The sequence below is a fragment of the Nannobrachium achirus genome (assembly GCF_963921795.1).
Source record: "Nannobrachium achirus genome assembly, chromosome: 2".
In the NCBI taxonomy this organism is placed as follows: domain Eukaryota; kingdom Metazoa; phylum Chordata; class Actinopteri; order Myctophiformes; family Myctophidae; genus Nannobrachium; species Nannobrachium achirus.
The window spans coordinates 28,133,769-28,151,136 of record NC_137811.1 but is presented as its reverse complement, the minus strand read 5'-3'; the positions used below and the strand labels follow the sequence as shown (position 1 = coordinate 28,151,136).

At 43.7% G+C, this 17,368-nt stretch overlaps 1 protein-coding gene across 1 annotated transcript in view; it reads right to left on the bottom strand.

The window, feature by feature from the left end:
- Positions 1-16,560, bottom strand: part of LOC308297362 (metalloreductase STEAP4-like) — a gene marked incomplete at its 3' end in the record, with an annotated part of 22,393 nt that extends 5,833 nt beyond the window's left edge. The window contains exons 1-5 of the mRNA XM_080740774.1: positions 16,346-16,560; positions 15,021-15,128; positions 13,929-13,999; positions 10,989-11,073; positions 2,809-3,087 (exon numbers count right to left, since the gene is read on the bottom strand). Coding sequence (XP_080596900.1) covers positions 2,809-3,087; positions 10,989-11,073; positions 13,929-13,999; positions 15,021-15,128; positions 16,346-16,543 — 741 coding nt within the window. The 5' untranslated portion in view covers positions 16,544-16,560. The remainder of the gene's footprint in view (positions 1-2,808; positions 3,088-10,988; positions 11,074-13,928; positions 14,000-15,020; positions 15,129-16,345) is intronic.
- Between the last annotated feature and the right edge of the window lie 808 nt (positions 16,561-17,368).

Here is a 17,368-nt window from a genome sequence, read left to right as displayed (position 1 = left end):
GCTGTACTTTGTTGTAAAGGTGATAAATCAACGATAAAAATGATATAAAACACAATACCATTGATTGATTGATTGATTGAAGGCTTTATTAGAAGTTTGCATAGGAAAATGTACAGATTCATGACGGTACAGTTCACTGGTACAAGGTCTACTAAAAGGAGATCCATGAAAAGACTAAGCTTATTTCAACAGGAAACCATTTAAGTATCTCATATAACATTGAATGACAGACAAATAGAACACAGTACTATGCAGTAGATATGTAAAGAAAAGGGGGGGAAAAAAAGAAAAGAAAACAGTAAATCTAAACAAACAGTAAGTATATACAAGGAATATACAGTAAATCTAAACAAACAGAAAGTATATACAAGGAATATACAAGTATACAAGTATATACAAGGAAGGGGCAGGGAGGGTAGGGTTGGGCTAGGTTTTTTACCAGTTGCGAACGGCTGCTGCCTGTAAGTGGTTTTTCAGGGCAATTTTAAAGGATGCTAGTGATCCACACTCCTTTATGGCCTTCGGTAAGGCATTCCACATTTTTGTGGTATAGCAGAAGAACGAGTTCGACCCTTTCTTTGAGTTGACTCTGGGTTGAACGTGATCTGTGGCACTGCCTCTGGTGTTGTAATTATGGACATCCTTAACGTTTATAAAGTATTTTGACAGGTACTTGGGTATCATAGTGGTGTAGTGTATCTTGTACACCAGGCCCATTGCAAGTTGCTGTACTCTGTCATCTACTCTGAGCCACCCCACTCTTAACTGGTGAGTAGCGGTGAGGTGAGTCTGATAGGGAAGGTTAAGCAGGACCCTAATTAGTTTATTTTGGGCTGTTTGGAGTTTAGTTTTAAGGGCTTGTGGGGCGTCACGATACCATACGTGGACTCCGTAGTCAAAGAGGGACTGGATTATTGCACCAGCTATGGTCTTCAGTGTGTTGAAGTTGACCATTGGGGCGATCCTCTGTAGGAAACGAGTTCGTTGGTTGATTTTTTTTATTACTTTTGAAGTCATCTTTTCGCTGGAAAGATTAGCTTCAAGGATACATCCTAAGTAAGAGATTTCGTTTTTTCGTGTTATGACCTTGTCACCCACTTTGATTGTGAAGTCATCTACCTTTTTGAGGTTATGATTTGATCCAAAGAGGATGGACTCGGTTTTTCCCAGGTGAATTGATAATTTGTTGTCGTTAAGCCATGTGCAGATCTTACTCAGTTCAGAGTTAAGTGTCTTTTCAACCTGCAAGTGGTCCTTGCCCGAGACTAGGAGAGCCGAGTCATCCGCGAACAGGAACAGGTTGCAGTCGCAAGCAGATGCCATGTCGTTCACGTATATTAGGAACAACAGAGGTCCCAGTATGCTACCTTGAGGAACACCACAGCTTACTGGGAGGGGGGGGGACAGGGTTCCGTTAATCTCCACCACCTGTTCCCTCCCCACCAGGTAAGATTGCATCCAGCTCACTGCTGCGCTGTCAAGACCGATGGCTTTTAGTTTCTCAATCAGAATAGCATGATCCACGGTGTCAAATGCCTTCTGGAGGTCCATCATGACCATGCCACTATATTTGCCCTGATCCGCTTCGCGTTTGATTTGGTCAGTCAAATAGTGGTCAGTCAAATAGAGAAGGCATGTGTCATTTGGGGATACAATCGACCAAAGTTAGATTTCCGAACTTTTTGTGGCAAGTTTATTAATGTGTGACATCTCTGTGAGTGCCTGCCTCGAAACCAGACAAATCTGCCAGTGAAAAAACAAACAATAATCTGGCCCGCTCGCCGCTCTGTTGTGATCGGATTTCGCTGCTGTGGTGCACCAATCAGGGCCCAGTATGCAAATGTGTCCAGGTTTATCACCAGAGGCATTTTCTTTTAAATCAGCCCTTAAAATGTAATCTCTGTTCCAAACAGAGATTCCAGACTTATATATACGCAGTGATATAGTCTGGCCATGCCAACTTAAAACTTGCCATGCGTATCGACGGATACAACGGGTACTGCATAACCAGAGGGGCATGTGTTCCCAGTGGGCTTTGTTCCCAACGGGCATCGGCAATACTACTACTAGCACCTAGCACTAGTAAAGAATAAAAACATCTTATGGATCATTTTATTTGTAGGCTACATATTAGTTAGCCAATGAACAGCTGTTCCAAGTTGCACACATTAAGCACTTGTCAGTAGTTGAGCTGTGCGATAGCAATAGGCTTTCCACTGGCTAAGGAAGGAATGCTTTTAAGCCACAACACTGAGCTGCCGGGATTTCTGGGGGCTGTGACAATATGTCACACACTGGCATAGGTATAGCGTCTCAGCCTCTTCCACAGTGCCACAGCAATATCGTTAGACACAAGGAACACCCACGCATAAGAATTAAACCGTCCAGTGTTTTTAAATCTGTAAAAAAAGATATGTAAAATATATATGGAAGGAAATGTGGACTATAGCGAAAATGTATTTTAAGTATAGTTTGAAAATATACAGTATATCATCACTGTCGGGCAGAAACCTTGTATCTCCAAGTTTCAAAATAATATGTTCTAGCGTAAGCCCTCCTTCATCTCAGAAGAGCGTTGCACAAAAGTAGTGAAAATAGCCGATCTACAAGCGCACAACGCCACGCGGTACGAGGCGTTGTGTGCTTGAAGATCGGCTATTTTCACTATTTTCAATAGTTTTTAAAACAATAATAAAAAAGGGAAGGTTTTGGACATACAAGGTTTCCACCTGACCACGACGATATGTTTCACGATCCATTTTATGGCAATGGGCGAATGTTGCTTTGAGGTGTTCTCTGATGCCCCACCTTGTTAGCCAGGGAGACCATGATCCTATAGGAGATATCCTTGTCCTGCTCCACGGCGGCGTAGATGACGTCCCTGATGAGCAGGTAGAAGAAGAAGAAGGCGGTGAGGCCGGTGGCCAGGCACAGAGGCAGTCTCCACTGGGGGAAAAGCCGCAGGGGGAAATCCTCCAGTTCCCTGGACGCTGACAGGGAACCTCTGTCTACGACGCTGAGACCCAGCCTGGCGGAAAGGTCTGCTACCGTCTGCTTGGCCTCGGCACTGTCCCCACAAATGTACACCTGCAGTACGAAAAGAGACAAGTGGGAGCGTTTACTGGAGTAAACGAATCTGCTACTGTCCATGGATAGTGTCCCCACACAGGTGCACCTGCACTGCAGTAGACCTTTATTATCCCAAGGGGGGAAATCAGTCACCCGGAGGCAGCAGTTTAAGGTTATTTACCAAGTTACAGAAAAGTATTAAAAAAAAAAGAAAATGGTACAGTGTACTGTACACAGTAAAAGAGCAAGGTACACCAAAAAAAGGGAAAGAAGAATATTTACTTAAAGTGTCAAAACAGTCAACGCTCATAAGTGTAATAACAGCAATACTTAAAAAGCAAATAGCAATACTTAAAGCATAACTTGTCAATACAGTGCCAAACAAAGTGTCGATAACAGTCATGTCAGTGCTACAAGTATCTCACCACCATATCAAACACAAGAAAAATACTCAATACAACGTCACAGTATAAGATATAAGATATTGTTTTAAAAATCATTGCAAAATCAAGAGGATGGCAGAGTCCACACCACAGCTATGACAATAGTGGTGACCGATATCATTATAGTGCATGATATGGACATGCCCTATCTACTACTGCCCACTGTTCCAACAAAGGCAATCCAAAAGAAACATACAGTGCACAGCGAGAATCAGAGTTTTAATTTAACTCCTGAGAGTGTAGACCTACAAATGGACCTGTTTTTAACTCTCCTGATTTTACTGTGTGGACTTATCTATCTACTGTCCCCACACATGGTACACCTGCCGTGCAGGGAGAGAACCAGGGTTGTATTGTGCTAGACATACTGAGGGTCCACACATGAAATGGGTCAGTGATGTTAGTTTGTGAATTGGCTTGGTGCCCCACATTGAAACTGTGTTACGTTAGTGGTAATCATGCAATAGAACATGTTATCTCACTTAAAGGTAGGGTAAGTGATTTCATTTGGTTAAAACAAGTGTTAAATAACCCTATATTGTGACAGTATAGGCTACAGAGTGTTTGTTCAGTAAATCAGGATAGAGAACTCAGACAGGATACAGATTAAACAAATGGAATGACACAAACCAATCTAACTGGAACACTGGAAAAACTAGAAAGATGCGATTGCAAATAAAAATCTCTGTATCTGTCCATCCTTGTCCCTTTTATTCCCATATATGGAGATCCCTGATGTCATCTATGGAGATCCATGATGCTGCATTTCATATCATAAAAGGTGCTATACAAATACAGTTTATTATTATCTCTTTTTTATTATCAATATTAAGCTCATATCTTGAAATGCCCATATATGGACATACTGTGTCAGTCTCGTATGGTCTATTATGTCAGACATCTCCATATTTGGGAACGGTTAGTTTTTGTATTGTGTGTGTCTATCTCTCCATACTGTATATGGAGCTGACTATCATCACTTGGATCTCCATATATGAAGATCACAACACTGACCTCATCAAACCCTTGATAGCCATACTGTACATGGAGACGACTGGATCATCACTTAGATCTCCATATATGGAGCTGGCCAATACATCTACATCTGACATGATGACTCCAGATATGGATATATAAGTCAACGGAGAAAATGAATTCACTAATAAATTAATATCAATTAAAGTATACAACTTTTCTCCACAGAAAATAATTCTGCATGATTCCCGATGAAGCCGGTAGATTTTACATAATTATGGCGCGAGTGTGTGGCGCAAAAACTGTGGGAGGAGTAGCGCATCAAACTTTTGGTCACTCTTGAATAATAAAGTTGAATAATAAAGTGCTATAGTGTGTTGCCCTGTTAGGGCAACCACACTTATGAAGCTAATAAATGGATACTCCATAGGCTGAAATTTTGCAGCCCACCTAAAAATGCATTATTACTCAGACTTTGACTCCTATTACTGAACAAACACTCTATATGAATACTATCAGAAGTGCTTTAATGTTTTAACCAAAATATCAGTTACCCTACCTTTAAACTAAACTAAATATGTAGTCACATCTGTAATTAAAGTGTTCTACAGTATATGATGACAGCTTTACCTACAGTAGCGAAGGAAAAGGAAAGCATCCATCAAACAGAATCGACCCATGGCTTCAGACAGGGCGAATCCCAGGATGGCATAAGAGAAAAAAAAACGTCTCCAATAAGAATGTTTTGATTTGATTTGGCCTGTAGTAGAACTGTCTTGTCTATACACATGAAACTAAGGCCTGATTTATACTGGCAGGTGTGCTTCCTCTGGATACCTTTTTGTTTTAGCAGTGGGTGCTCACTGCTCAGCGATAAATACTAGGTTCAAATACCACCAAAGTGTAAAAAAACGGCACTCCAAAAATAAATGATGCAAGATGCAACACATTCTTATTTATTGAGAACGCTTGGCGTGTTTGGGCCTCAGCCTTCCTTGGCCTGATTTATAGGCTACTTGGTTGTACTGTACTGCCGAGATAGCAGATCTACAGGCTCACAATGTGTCACAGCAGATCTACAGGCTCACAATGATTCACAGCTTGACACCGGCACGCAACTAATTATAAATCAGGCTTAAATCCACCGTGCGGCACATGCCTGTTCTATGGGCTATTGTTGCAAGGAGGTGTGAAAAAGTTGCTGTCAAACATGCTGTCAGCAGTTTATATCTCAAGTTTCAGTATCGACTTTAGCGGGAATTTCATCATGGCTGGAACGTTCAGGACAATGGTGTTATTGTTTACAGCCTGGAAACAACGTCTCTATTCTACAAAATGTCTCGTCTTGTGTTTTTGGGTCTTTTGAGGTGTTTGACAGCGTGGCTCGTGGAGGCGTATACCGTCTATCTAAAGACCTGTGCACGCCACGCGGACGCCGCTGCCCGCTGCACGTCATGTAATCCTGTTCTCTCATCTCTGACTGCCGCACGCAGGGCTTATTACTCCACTCCCACCGCCATTATGATAAGAAGATTAAGTTGTTTGGAATAAAGAATCAGTCATCGTGTGCGTGTGTGAAGAGATACAGTCACGGGCCAAGGAGAGAGAGAGAGAGAGAGAGAGAGAGAGAGAGAGAGAGAGAGAGAGAGAGAGAGAGAGAGAGAGAGAGGACAAACAGTTAGAAAGAGAGAAGTATAGTATATACAAGAGAGACTGCGAGAGAGACCGTGAACGACAGAGAGAGAAAGAAACAAATCGTCGTTGTCGGGTGGAAAGCTTGTATGTCCAAAACCGTTCGTTTTCTATCCACAAGTTTCCAACGTCCCATCGTGCATTGCGCAGAGGGTGTACGGCAGCTTCCGGCGCCCCAGCCGAGTGTGATTTACAAGCTCACAACGGTTGCTTCTGCGACATGATGTGAGCTTGTATGTCTGCTGTTAACCGGAAGTGTCCCGCAGATAATGCTACAGTAAAGTCTTGCGGAAACAGGTATCATTTTAAAAAATGTTTTAAAATAGTGAAAATAGCCGATCTATAAGCACACAACGCCTCGCACAGCGACGCGTTGTGTGCTTGTTGATCTGCTATTTTCACTAGTTTTGTGCGACAGCCTCGTATGATGAAGCAGGGCTTTACTTTACGAAAAAAAATGAACACATTTGAAACTCGGAGATACAAGGTTTCGGCCCCGACAGTGACGGAATGAGAAAAGCGAGCGAGGGAAGTGGTTTGACAGGCAGATGGTACAGTTGGCAGGAATGAGCGGTTTCTGGCCCCCAGGTGTGTCTATAAGTGGAGCGGGCAGCCAGCCATGTCTCCATACATTACAGCAGCGGTGACAGAGGAGGATGGCCCACAGACTAAACCTGCATCTGAATGTAAATGTGACACCACAACCGCAAGACCTCTGTGTGGGTCTAATCACACTGCCAGGCGGGGAACTGCAGCACACATGCACATGCAACCGCACACGCGCACGCACACACACACACACACACACACACACACACACACACACACACACACACACACACACACACACACACACACACACACACACACACACACACACGCGCAAACAATCGCACACACACACACACACACATGCTTGCGACGACGGCATGTACTCATGCTTAATGTGTGTACACTTGCAAAACGTGCATATTCAAGTGAGCCTGTTCTTATACTAAATGTAAATATCTCCCAGTGGTCTGTACTGTGTGTGTGTGTGTGTGTGTGTGTGTGTGTGTGTGTGTGTGTGTGTGTGTGTGTGTGTGTGTGTGTGTGTGTGTGTGTGTGTGTGTGTGTGTGTGTGTGTGTGTGTGTCCAGGTGTATAGCTATGTGTTTATACGCATTACAGAGAGAGAGAGTTTGCGTGTGTGCTTGGGTGTGTGTGTGTGTGTGTGTGTGTGTGTGTGCGTGCGTGTGTGTGTCTGAAGAGGATTTCAGGCAGATTCAGGTTTGGTCTCTGGAGGTTCCTGTGTGTTGGTGCTTCTCTCTCTCAGCAGTGAAATGGAAACCGCCATGAAAGCATTTCTCTCATCTTCACATCACAAAGCATTGTGATTGTGTGCGTGTGCGTGTGTGCGTGTGCGTGTGTGTGTACTGATATGTTCGTACAAGCGCTGTCCTCATTTCACAGGCCATTGTTAGGGACACAGTGAAATCAGTCACCTGCAACACACCAAAGTAACCTCCTATCAATCTTACTGTACAGCAGCTCACCTCACCTTGACTTCTGATGGGGAAAGGAACCAACAGTCATGGTGTCGGCCGTGTCTTCAAGGCATGGCCCACTTATACTTTTGATCATGGGACCAGTGTTTCATAAAAACACACGCACACACGCATGCACATACACACACACACCTGGAGGACAGTCGTCCCATCCTCCCAGTTCAAGCTAGGTGAGGCGGTTGAAGGAAAAATAGCACCCAGTCCATTTCCTGCAGCCTAGTAGCATGTTGTCTTGGATATGCCTGTCAGTAATTAATCAAAAACTGAAGATTTACCTCTGGCAGATTTGTAAGCATACACCCTAACATCATCTTGGCGCCTGGTTAGGAACATCCCTTGGTATCTATTTTGCCCAAAAGTCAAAGTGGGATGAAATGTAAAGTCGGACATGTATACCAGTGGTTCTCAAACTTTTCTGGATTTGAACCTGCTTGTAAATCTTTAAGCATTCACTGCACCCATCTGACCTACCTACGATACCTAGCTCCAGCTGTCAGATGTGTTTGGGCCGCGTGCATTTTCAGAGTTTCAGAGTGTTTATTTTAATGATGAAATCAATTAATTGTGTTCGGGCTTGGATCGATGGAACTAACATATAGGCCTACTTGAAGTTCTTATTGGTATAATGATTATTCTTTTTTTCGTTTGACGTGTTTGTGTTTTTTTTGGAAATTATTTGGGGACCCACTCGTGGCTCACCAGTGTGTCCCGGCCCACAGATTGAGAACCATTGCAATGGACAACATCCCAGCAGCAGTGCTCCACATTATAAAATGGCCCACTGGCCCAGACACATTGTTGAAACACTCCAGGCCAGATGACTGCACTTTGCTCTTGCCTGCTTTGGCCAAATATATTGCCATAACCACATGAACCCCAGCGTCCCAATTCTGAGCATCTGAGCATGTCATAATAGGCCAAGAAAAAGAAAAGAAAAATACATAGTAGAACCAACTCTAGATCATGTTGCAATGTTGCAACGCATTGGGAGTTGGTAGATCGATTATCTTCGGCAAAGACAATTGGCGTAGAGCAGTAGTTCTCAACCTGTGGGTCCCCAAATTATGTTAGGGGGTCCCCAGATGATTAACTTAATGTGCAAGATTGTTTTCTCACTCAACAGTAAATAAACCAACATAATGTTTCAGTGTATAGAGGGTATATGCACATTTCTTAAGTGACAGTTTAAGGACTTTTTGATAACTCTAAAATGGCAAATTAAACATTGGCCAAATGGGCTGAATGCATATACGCCATTTTGTTCTACTTCCGGGTTTCTTTCGACTTCCTTCACAGGTGTTACCGATGATACTAAGTAAGGGTTTGTTCCATTTATTGTACAGTGTTTTATTTATTTATTTATTTTTTCAGGACCCCCATAACTCTGAGAGTGTACAAATGGAAGCAAATGGACCCGCAGAGTTACACACCCATATTTGGAACCCGCTCAAGGACACTTTGAGACCCACTGGTGTAGCAGAGTGTTTCCAGTGAGCCAACATGCACAACAGCAGCACCCTGGCTCTGTTTGACCAGAATGGAACAGATCCTTCATTAGTATCATTAGTAACACCTGTGAAGGAAGTTGAAAGAAACCCGGAAGTAGAACAAAATGGCGTATGTGTGCATAGAGACCTTAGGCAGAAATTGTGAAAATATCTACAGAAATATACAATTATCTACATGCTCGTTGCGAGGCGTTGTGAGCATGTAGATCGGCCATTTTCACAATAGAACCGTGTCATACAAAATGTAATCTCTCAAGACAGCCTCAGAGTCGCTACGCTTCTGAAGGAAGAGAGACAGGCCGAGTGGGCGTCGCCCTTGCTTTGATGTTGTGGTTCCCAGATTGTACAAAATGTAACGCCTCAACTCTTAGTGCTCGTCAGGGTGGGGGGGGGGGGTCCCCAGTTCAAATATGATTATTTGGGGCGTCGCGGCCTGAAAAGGTTGAGAACCACTGCTGTAGAAGGAGGGGAGGAGCCGAGGAGGGGACCAAGTACAGACCCTTGGGGAACCCTGGACAACGAATACAATCCCTAGGCTTTCATACAGTAGGCTCCATGTCTCACAGCTGCAAGGCAGCTAGAGATTCACAAGCCTGCAGTCAGTCAGTTTGCTGTAATTCCAGCAAACTGTCACACTTCATTCTGCTGCTGCGCTTCTTCTTTCATGTACTGTAGCTGTTATGTTGAGTGGTTTTTAACCACTTGAACCTTGAACCCCAGCATCCATATTCTGGGCGGAACATTAGCCAAAAAAATAAGTCTGCCAAGAAGCTCTAAAAGCGACACAGATCAAGCTATTTTTGTGAATTTTAGGTTGGGAAAAAAGTGGCCCAATTACAGAGCCAACTCATGTCCAGTTTACTAATTCTATAGGCTAGAGGGTTTTTAGTGGTTAAAACCACCGGCTCCTTGCCAGAGGATAACCCCAACCCCAAACATTCAGAAGGGTTCTCAGCTCACACTGCCTCAATGCATGGGTGACCCCCATAGAATTGTTATAATCTCCTCCTCATTTGTACTACAACAAGATTAGTTCTGTGTGTGGAATGCTGCTGTGTCTCGTGTCCCTTAATTTTCCTACTCGACTGACTGGCTCAACACATCATCAGTTATGAGGACCAAGTGCCAGTTAATTTCCCCACCTCTTACAGTATGATAAATGCTGCCAATATCAGATGATGTGATGACGAGATTACAGTCTCTCTCTCTCTCTCTCTCTCTCTCTCTCTCTCTCTCTCTCTCTCTCTCTCTCTCTCTCTCTCTCTCTCTATGCATCTGCTGAGGCGACACTATGAGCTCTTCATTCATTGCAGATGGGTTATCTAGTGGTCTGTCTAATTTTTAGTGGTTAGTAGCCTACTTTTTCAATAGCAGCAAACTGTTACCGATGTTTTGTTTTAGCTGATAATGAAATTGCACACTCTGCCATTTATAATTATTTCAGAATTTAAATGTGATTATACATTTGATTTGGCCAATACATTCTGTATCCGTGCGTGCATACAGTATGTGCGTGCGTGCGTGCGTATTTTTACTATGTCATTTCCAAACTGCAAATTGCATTAGATCAGATACAGAATGTCAGCCCTCAGTTGCACATTTTAGATGGTTTTCTTTCTCATTAATAATCTTCACATTTAGTTTCATCTGCTGGTTGACTCCATTATGGTACCCTTATTAATAGACCAATCATTATACACCATTTATAACTCCCTTAGTGTTGTTATGGTTTGTTACGCTATGCTCCGGTCTCACCTGTTTTCCAGCCAGGGGTCCGTTGAGCAAGGCCCAGGCGGAGAGTGTGTTCAGACCCTTCACTACATCAGCTGCAGGGACCAGCCTAACAAACAGCAAAACAGCAAATCAGTGTTCATTTTGTTGTCTAGATAGAAAATGCTGAATTGTTATGAATGGACTAGAGGAGAAGAGATCCTGTAGAAGTAGAACGGATATTTTCGTCACACAGGGAATTATAAATCAGGCATTAAGACAAATACATTTTAGTCGACTAAATCAACTCTAGATTTAGTCAAATAAAACTAGACTAAAAGTAAAAAAAATCTCATACAACTAACATACGTCTGGAACTAAATGGAATTATGGCTAAAATGATATAACATTCGCTGTGATAGTCCTGCCTGTCAGTCAGATGACGGTGACGACAACAACAGCTTGTTAACAACATCAGAGCGTGAATCCCTGCAGTTAAAGAAGGCTACAATAAAAAAAAAAGGCTGAAAGTTGTTGCATATTTCCTCTAATTTGGAGACTTGAATTTGTCTTTGGACATACAGAGACTTCAAAAATGTTCTCTGTATCACATGGATTATTAGTATTGTCACAATATCAAGACTATGGCTGTATTTTGGGGAAACCTGTGAACTGCATGGCGTGAAGTGCAGTCAACGCTGTAGCGGGTGGATATTTTCAAGTGGAGAAGTGTATTGGACTGGCTATGGTCACACACGCACAAATTCAATATCTGCGACTGCGTCCCATTCACGCCCATTCCATGCGAGTGAAGGCCCAGAGCTTCCAGTGGTGAAGCAAATTTGCATCTCCTGCTAATGTGGAGGTTCAACATTGACGTGGATTTTGCCTCGACAGCCACTCCCCCTCATTTGCATGTGCGACTGTACCCTTAGGCTGTATATATTATGTGTTGCAGGTAGGCTGAATCATGAACAATGAAATTATGGCTTTTCATTACTTTGAAGAGCAGTGCACTGTGCTCAGCACAATGGTATAGTGGTAATTTCCACTGTGGCATGGATAGAAATCCCCAGAAATGCAATTTCTCAAGAGCAAACTGATGTCCTTGTGTGGGAGGTTTAAAGTAGCCAGCAACAAATCTATGGCACCTCAGACTGCCAAGAGGAGATGATGTTAAATTATCCTGGGACAAACAAATGCAGTTAATACGTCTGGCACTGGTCAAGGCATTCACACTCTCAGTTCCATACATATTTCAGCGGTTGTTTATCAGCTAGCTTTCCCATCTGATGTAGACACTGAGGATGCCACCGTCATGTACCATGTTGGAGACAATGGATCATAACTGATTCCCATTCCCACCCTATGCAAATACTGTAATACGTCGCTGAATCAGCAGAAGCAGAAGCACCAAGCACTTGATCAGCTCTAGCCTTGTTTGTGCATGTCTCACGGTGTTCAAACCCACTTCTGACTGTGTGCATTCTTTTCAATGTTTCTAAGTTGTTTGTTGTCTCCGACAGGCCTCTCTCTGTCTGTCCGTCTGTGAACAGTTAATCTTCGGTAAAGTTGGACAGATCGGTGTGAAATTGTGCATACACTCTCTAGAGACCAAGGAAAAACATCTAGCATTGGGTCCCATTTTTACAGTATTGATATTGACCCGACTGGGGAATCAAACCCCTGACCTCCCAGTCTCAGGGCAGACATCCTAACCACAAGACCACTGAGCTGCTTGTGTTTTAAAATTATGCTAAAATGAATTTCCAGTGCATTAAATAGTGACACCAAGGTGTTGGACCTCATGTCCGTATGTGACCAGTTGGGAGAGAAAATGTGTAGCACTGTTCTGATGAGAAGCATTTCTCAGTGTAATCCTGATTCATATTCACAGCATAAACTATGAGGACGGACGTCCGTAAAACCTATATATAGGCAGAGGTCTGTTCTGTGTCTGCTTTGAGTCAGTCTTTGAGTCTGGTTCGTGCGGCACTTATTTTTTGAGTGTAATGTCTTTGTGATCTACAGTATCCATGAGAAATGTTGTCTATAAAACCAGGCTGGCACGCTCGGGTAATCAGCTGTGTGCTGCTGATTTACAGTATAAACAATACGCACACCTACTTCTACACCTCTCCTCCACCACCAGTGCAAAACACCAAACACACACACACACACACACAGGAGTGTCAAAACATGCCACTTCTCATCTGGAAACTGTTAACTTGCTCATCCATCCATTTGGGGGGCTCACTCTCAAGACCTTCTTTGTACAGCAAATCCAGCAAGTAGTTTTCAAAATATTGTGATGGATGGATGGACAGACCGACTGACTGTCACAGCCATCCTTATAGCCTAAAAGGACTTGAATACTGTGTGTGGCAGTGTTGATTTCGTCGACTAAAACTATGACGAAAAATGTTTGTCGACTGCGTTTTTTCACTGACGAAAACGAAATAAAAACGAAATAAAAACTAAGCTGTGATGACTAAAACTAAGACTAAATATATTGACAATTTCGTCAACAAAATAAAAACTAGACTACAACGTTAGGGAGGGACTAGTGGAAAAGAGTCATTTTATGTTTGGTTGCTCTCAGGTGATGCGTGCTGAAAATAGCAGATCTACAAGCTCACAACGCGTCGCGCTGCGACGCGTTGTGACTTGTGAGCTTGTAGATCGGCTATTTTCAGCACAAAATCAAGTGTAAAATCAGTCAATACGATGCCATCAAGGCCTGCCAAAATACATTTTAGTAGACTAAATCAACTGTAGATTTAGTCGCCTAAAGTCTTATGATGTTTAGTCGACTAAAATTAGACTAAAACTAAAACTTTTAAGATGACTAAATTATGACTAAAACTAAATGACATTTTATTCAAAAGACTATGACTAAAACTAAATCAAAATTTGCTGTCAAAAACAACACTGGTGTGTGGGGGAGGCTGAAAAGAGAGAACTTTCATTTCTTTCTGTCCTCACCTCTGCAGGTACTCAGCATTGGCCTCGGGGTAAAGTCCTTTCTTCAGGTTATTACTGACATCTATTATCACCTGGCAATAACACAACATGAGGAGAGACAATATGAACATCTGTAGAGCTTCATATGAGGATCTGTACAGTATGAGTGATACCTGAAAGTTTGTTGTATAAAACGATTTCAAACTAATAACAACTCAGCAAAGTGGAGTGTTTAATGTGGTTACAGTGCTCATATGGGGCGGGGGTCAAGCTTGGTTGTGGACATTGATGTCCACTGGCACAAAGGGCTGCATGCCAGGTCACTCATATTAGCCAATCACCAGCCAGCCGGATGTGATGCGTTTGGATAAAACTGGACCGTCTCTGGCGCTGCCAGATATGCAGCGTTCCAGCGCCGTAACCCCCATCCACTCCCATGGGGACAAAAACGGAAATTGTGTTATGGCAATGACCGAAGCATCATTGAGCCGTTGCGGGTCGCGTGCACAGGGGTTGAATACAGGTTCAGGGTTGAGGGTTCAGCACTGCTCAACTGTCACCCGGTAGTCATACGCACTAACCAATGGGACAGCGGTTGACACTCCCATCAGCCACTCAATGGTCAAAGTTCAAAGGAACAGCAGGAAATACCGCTATAGGCAGCGTCATTCCAATCGTAACAATAATGTGTGGCCGTGCCTTAACTCTGAGGGTTCTATTTTGATTGCCTCAGCTCTTAAGCCTTGACTTAAAGGCCTGTCCATACTGTCTCCAACCACAAAACTATTCGCCGGAAAGGTCAGGTTCAACTACAAAATTACTGAACTCTCCGACGAAAGGTTGGTGGTCGGAGACAGTATGGACAGGCCTTTAACTTAAGGCATAAGAGCTGGTACTTAAGACAACAATCAAAATACAGCCTGAGACTCTCTAATTATGGAGAAAGTTATGGAGGTCATTGAAAAAAGAGGGAAAAAAAGAAAGAAAAACAATGCTATAGATCACACTAGAGAGTTGCTGAGTTCTATTAACAGCTGCTAATCAGGAAACACCAGCAGAGAGGAGTGAGAAGCAGCAGAGAGTTGACAGAAGGTGCAGCATATATTTCCTTACCTTCCCTTTGAGCTGAGGAGCCAGACTCTGCAGGAAGTCATAGTGTTCTCTGTGGACACAAATGAAGACCATGCTGGCATACTGGACTGCTGCTGCATGACTCAGTACCTACACGCACACACGCATGTGCACGCACGCACACACACACACACACACACACACACACACACACACACACACACACACACACACACACACACACACACACACACACACACACACACACACACACACACACACACACACACACACAATTTTGCATATTACATGCTTACTGTACTCTGGCTATGCTCTGCAGTAGATGTGAAAATAACACAGCATTACACAACACACCACAAGAGGGAGAGGAGAGAGAGAGAGAGAGAGTGAGTGAGAGAAAGAGAGGGGAATACGGAGTAACTGACAGATAAAGACATCCAAAGAGACACGTGTGGAGACAGATATCAATAATACAAATACAGTACTAGACCTTGACAGATGAAGAAGACAGTATTTACAGTAGCCTACATACTGTGCACTGCAGAACTCATCTAAATCTAAACACAGCATGTACAGTAAACTTATTGAGGGGCCCGAGCTTCCAAGTCCCGTGGGAGACACACTTGTGCATCATCATCTATAAAGCAGCACATATGCATCATCCATTTCATACACACATTTCAGCAGAAGCACTGTCTAACCCCATTACAGTTTACACTTTAGGCATTTAGCAGACACTCTCAGAGCATCTTGTAAAGCGCAAGATCAAAGTTGGAGACATGCACAATGTGTCAAACAACGTTGGGGTATGTAGTTAACCTCGCGTCACCAGGCTTTCCACTTTCACTTTCACTTCTGCTTTCTAAAACTGAGCTGTGTGATCCGGTTTAGAAAAAATAAAAATCCTGTTCCGGTTGGCGTCTTGTTGTTTCCCACATACTGCAAATCATATCGCTGGTCGCTACGAGTTAAAAAAAACTAAACGATTATACCAAACTAAACACATTTTTAGGGGAATCTTTTTGGAGGTGCACGGCGCCGGAGGTTCAGCTCAGAAACCTGACAATGGTATTGATCCCAGGGTAGTATGTAGTTGAGGAACTAGAGTGGTAAGAAAAGACTATACAGTAACCTATAATAGGTGCTACAAAGTAAGTATTCAGTATTCAGTACACATGTGTGTATACGGTACCTCCTGAACTCCATGTTCAAGAAGGCACCCAGCTGCGAGGCTGCTGTATATTTGAACTGTATTCCAGCACGTTTGCTTGTGTGTGTGTGTGTGTGTGCGTGTGCGTGTGCGTGTGCGTGTGCGTGCGTGCGTGCGTGCGTGCGTGTATGTTTACCTGAGCTCCTTGAGGCAGGGGTCCACAGCTGTGGGGTCTACGGCTCCCATAGACCACCCTGTATCCGGCCTGGAGCAGGCGCTGACCCAGAGAGCGACCCAGGTCCCCCGTCCCAAACACACACAGCAGCTCCCGCTCCGCCTGTCCCGTCCCCATGGGACCCAGAAACACACTGTCTGTCTTCTCCTGTCCTGACATGATGCCTCCTCTGTGTGTCTCCAGCTTCACAGAGTCAGGAGCTGCCGCAGGAAAAGGCCTCTGTGCTAGGAGGAGAATCAAAGCTCACTCTGGTGGTGTTTGGAGGAAGGTAAAGCCTCACGCTGCTTTCAAATGCGACTCAGATCCAAAAAGAGACGCTATACCCAAAGGAAGAGAGACGCTCCCTAAAGGATGGTCCTCACAAAGGCCTCTCTCTCTCTCTCTCTCTCTCTCTCTCTCTCTCTCTCTCTCTCTCTCTCTATCTCTCTCTCTCTCTCTCTCTCTCTCTCTCTCTCTCTCTCTCTCTCTCTCTCTTCATGTAGCTAATGGGTTGCCTTCCTATGATGATGAGTCTTAGTTGTCTCTAAACCTCAACATCTGATGGATTGACAGACGAACTGACAGGCTGTGACAGAGTTAATGACTGACAGAACTTTCTCTGTTTTTTATGTCGTCATTGCTATGCCGTGTGCTGATAGACCTGTGGAATCTATAGTGTTCTGAATGCCTGCCGTGTGTGTGTGTGTGTGTGTGTGTGTGTGTGTGTGTGTGTGTGTGTGTGTGTGTGTGTGCGTGCGTGCGTGCGTGCGTGCGTGCGTGCGTGCGTGCGTGCGTGCGTGCGTACGTGCGTGCATGCATGTTTTTACCTGAGCTCCACACACACACACACACACACACAAGGGCATGCGAGGGAGAGAGAGAGGGAGAGAGAGGGGGGGGGGGGGGGAGAGTTAGAGAGAGCGCGTGTGTGCAGGTCAAAGGTTTATCTCTATAAATGTCAGGCTATCACATACCTATTAAACCTATTATTACCCAGTAATTAGT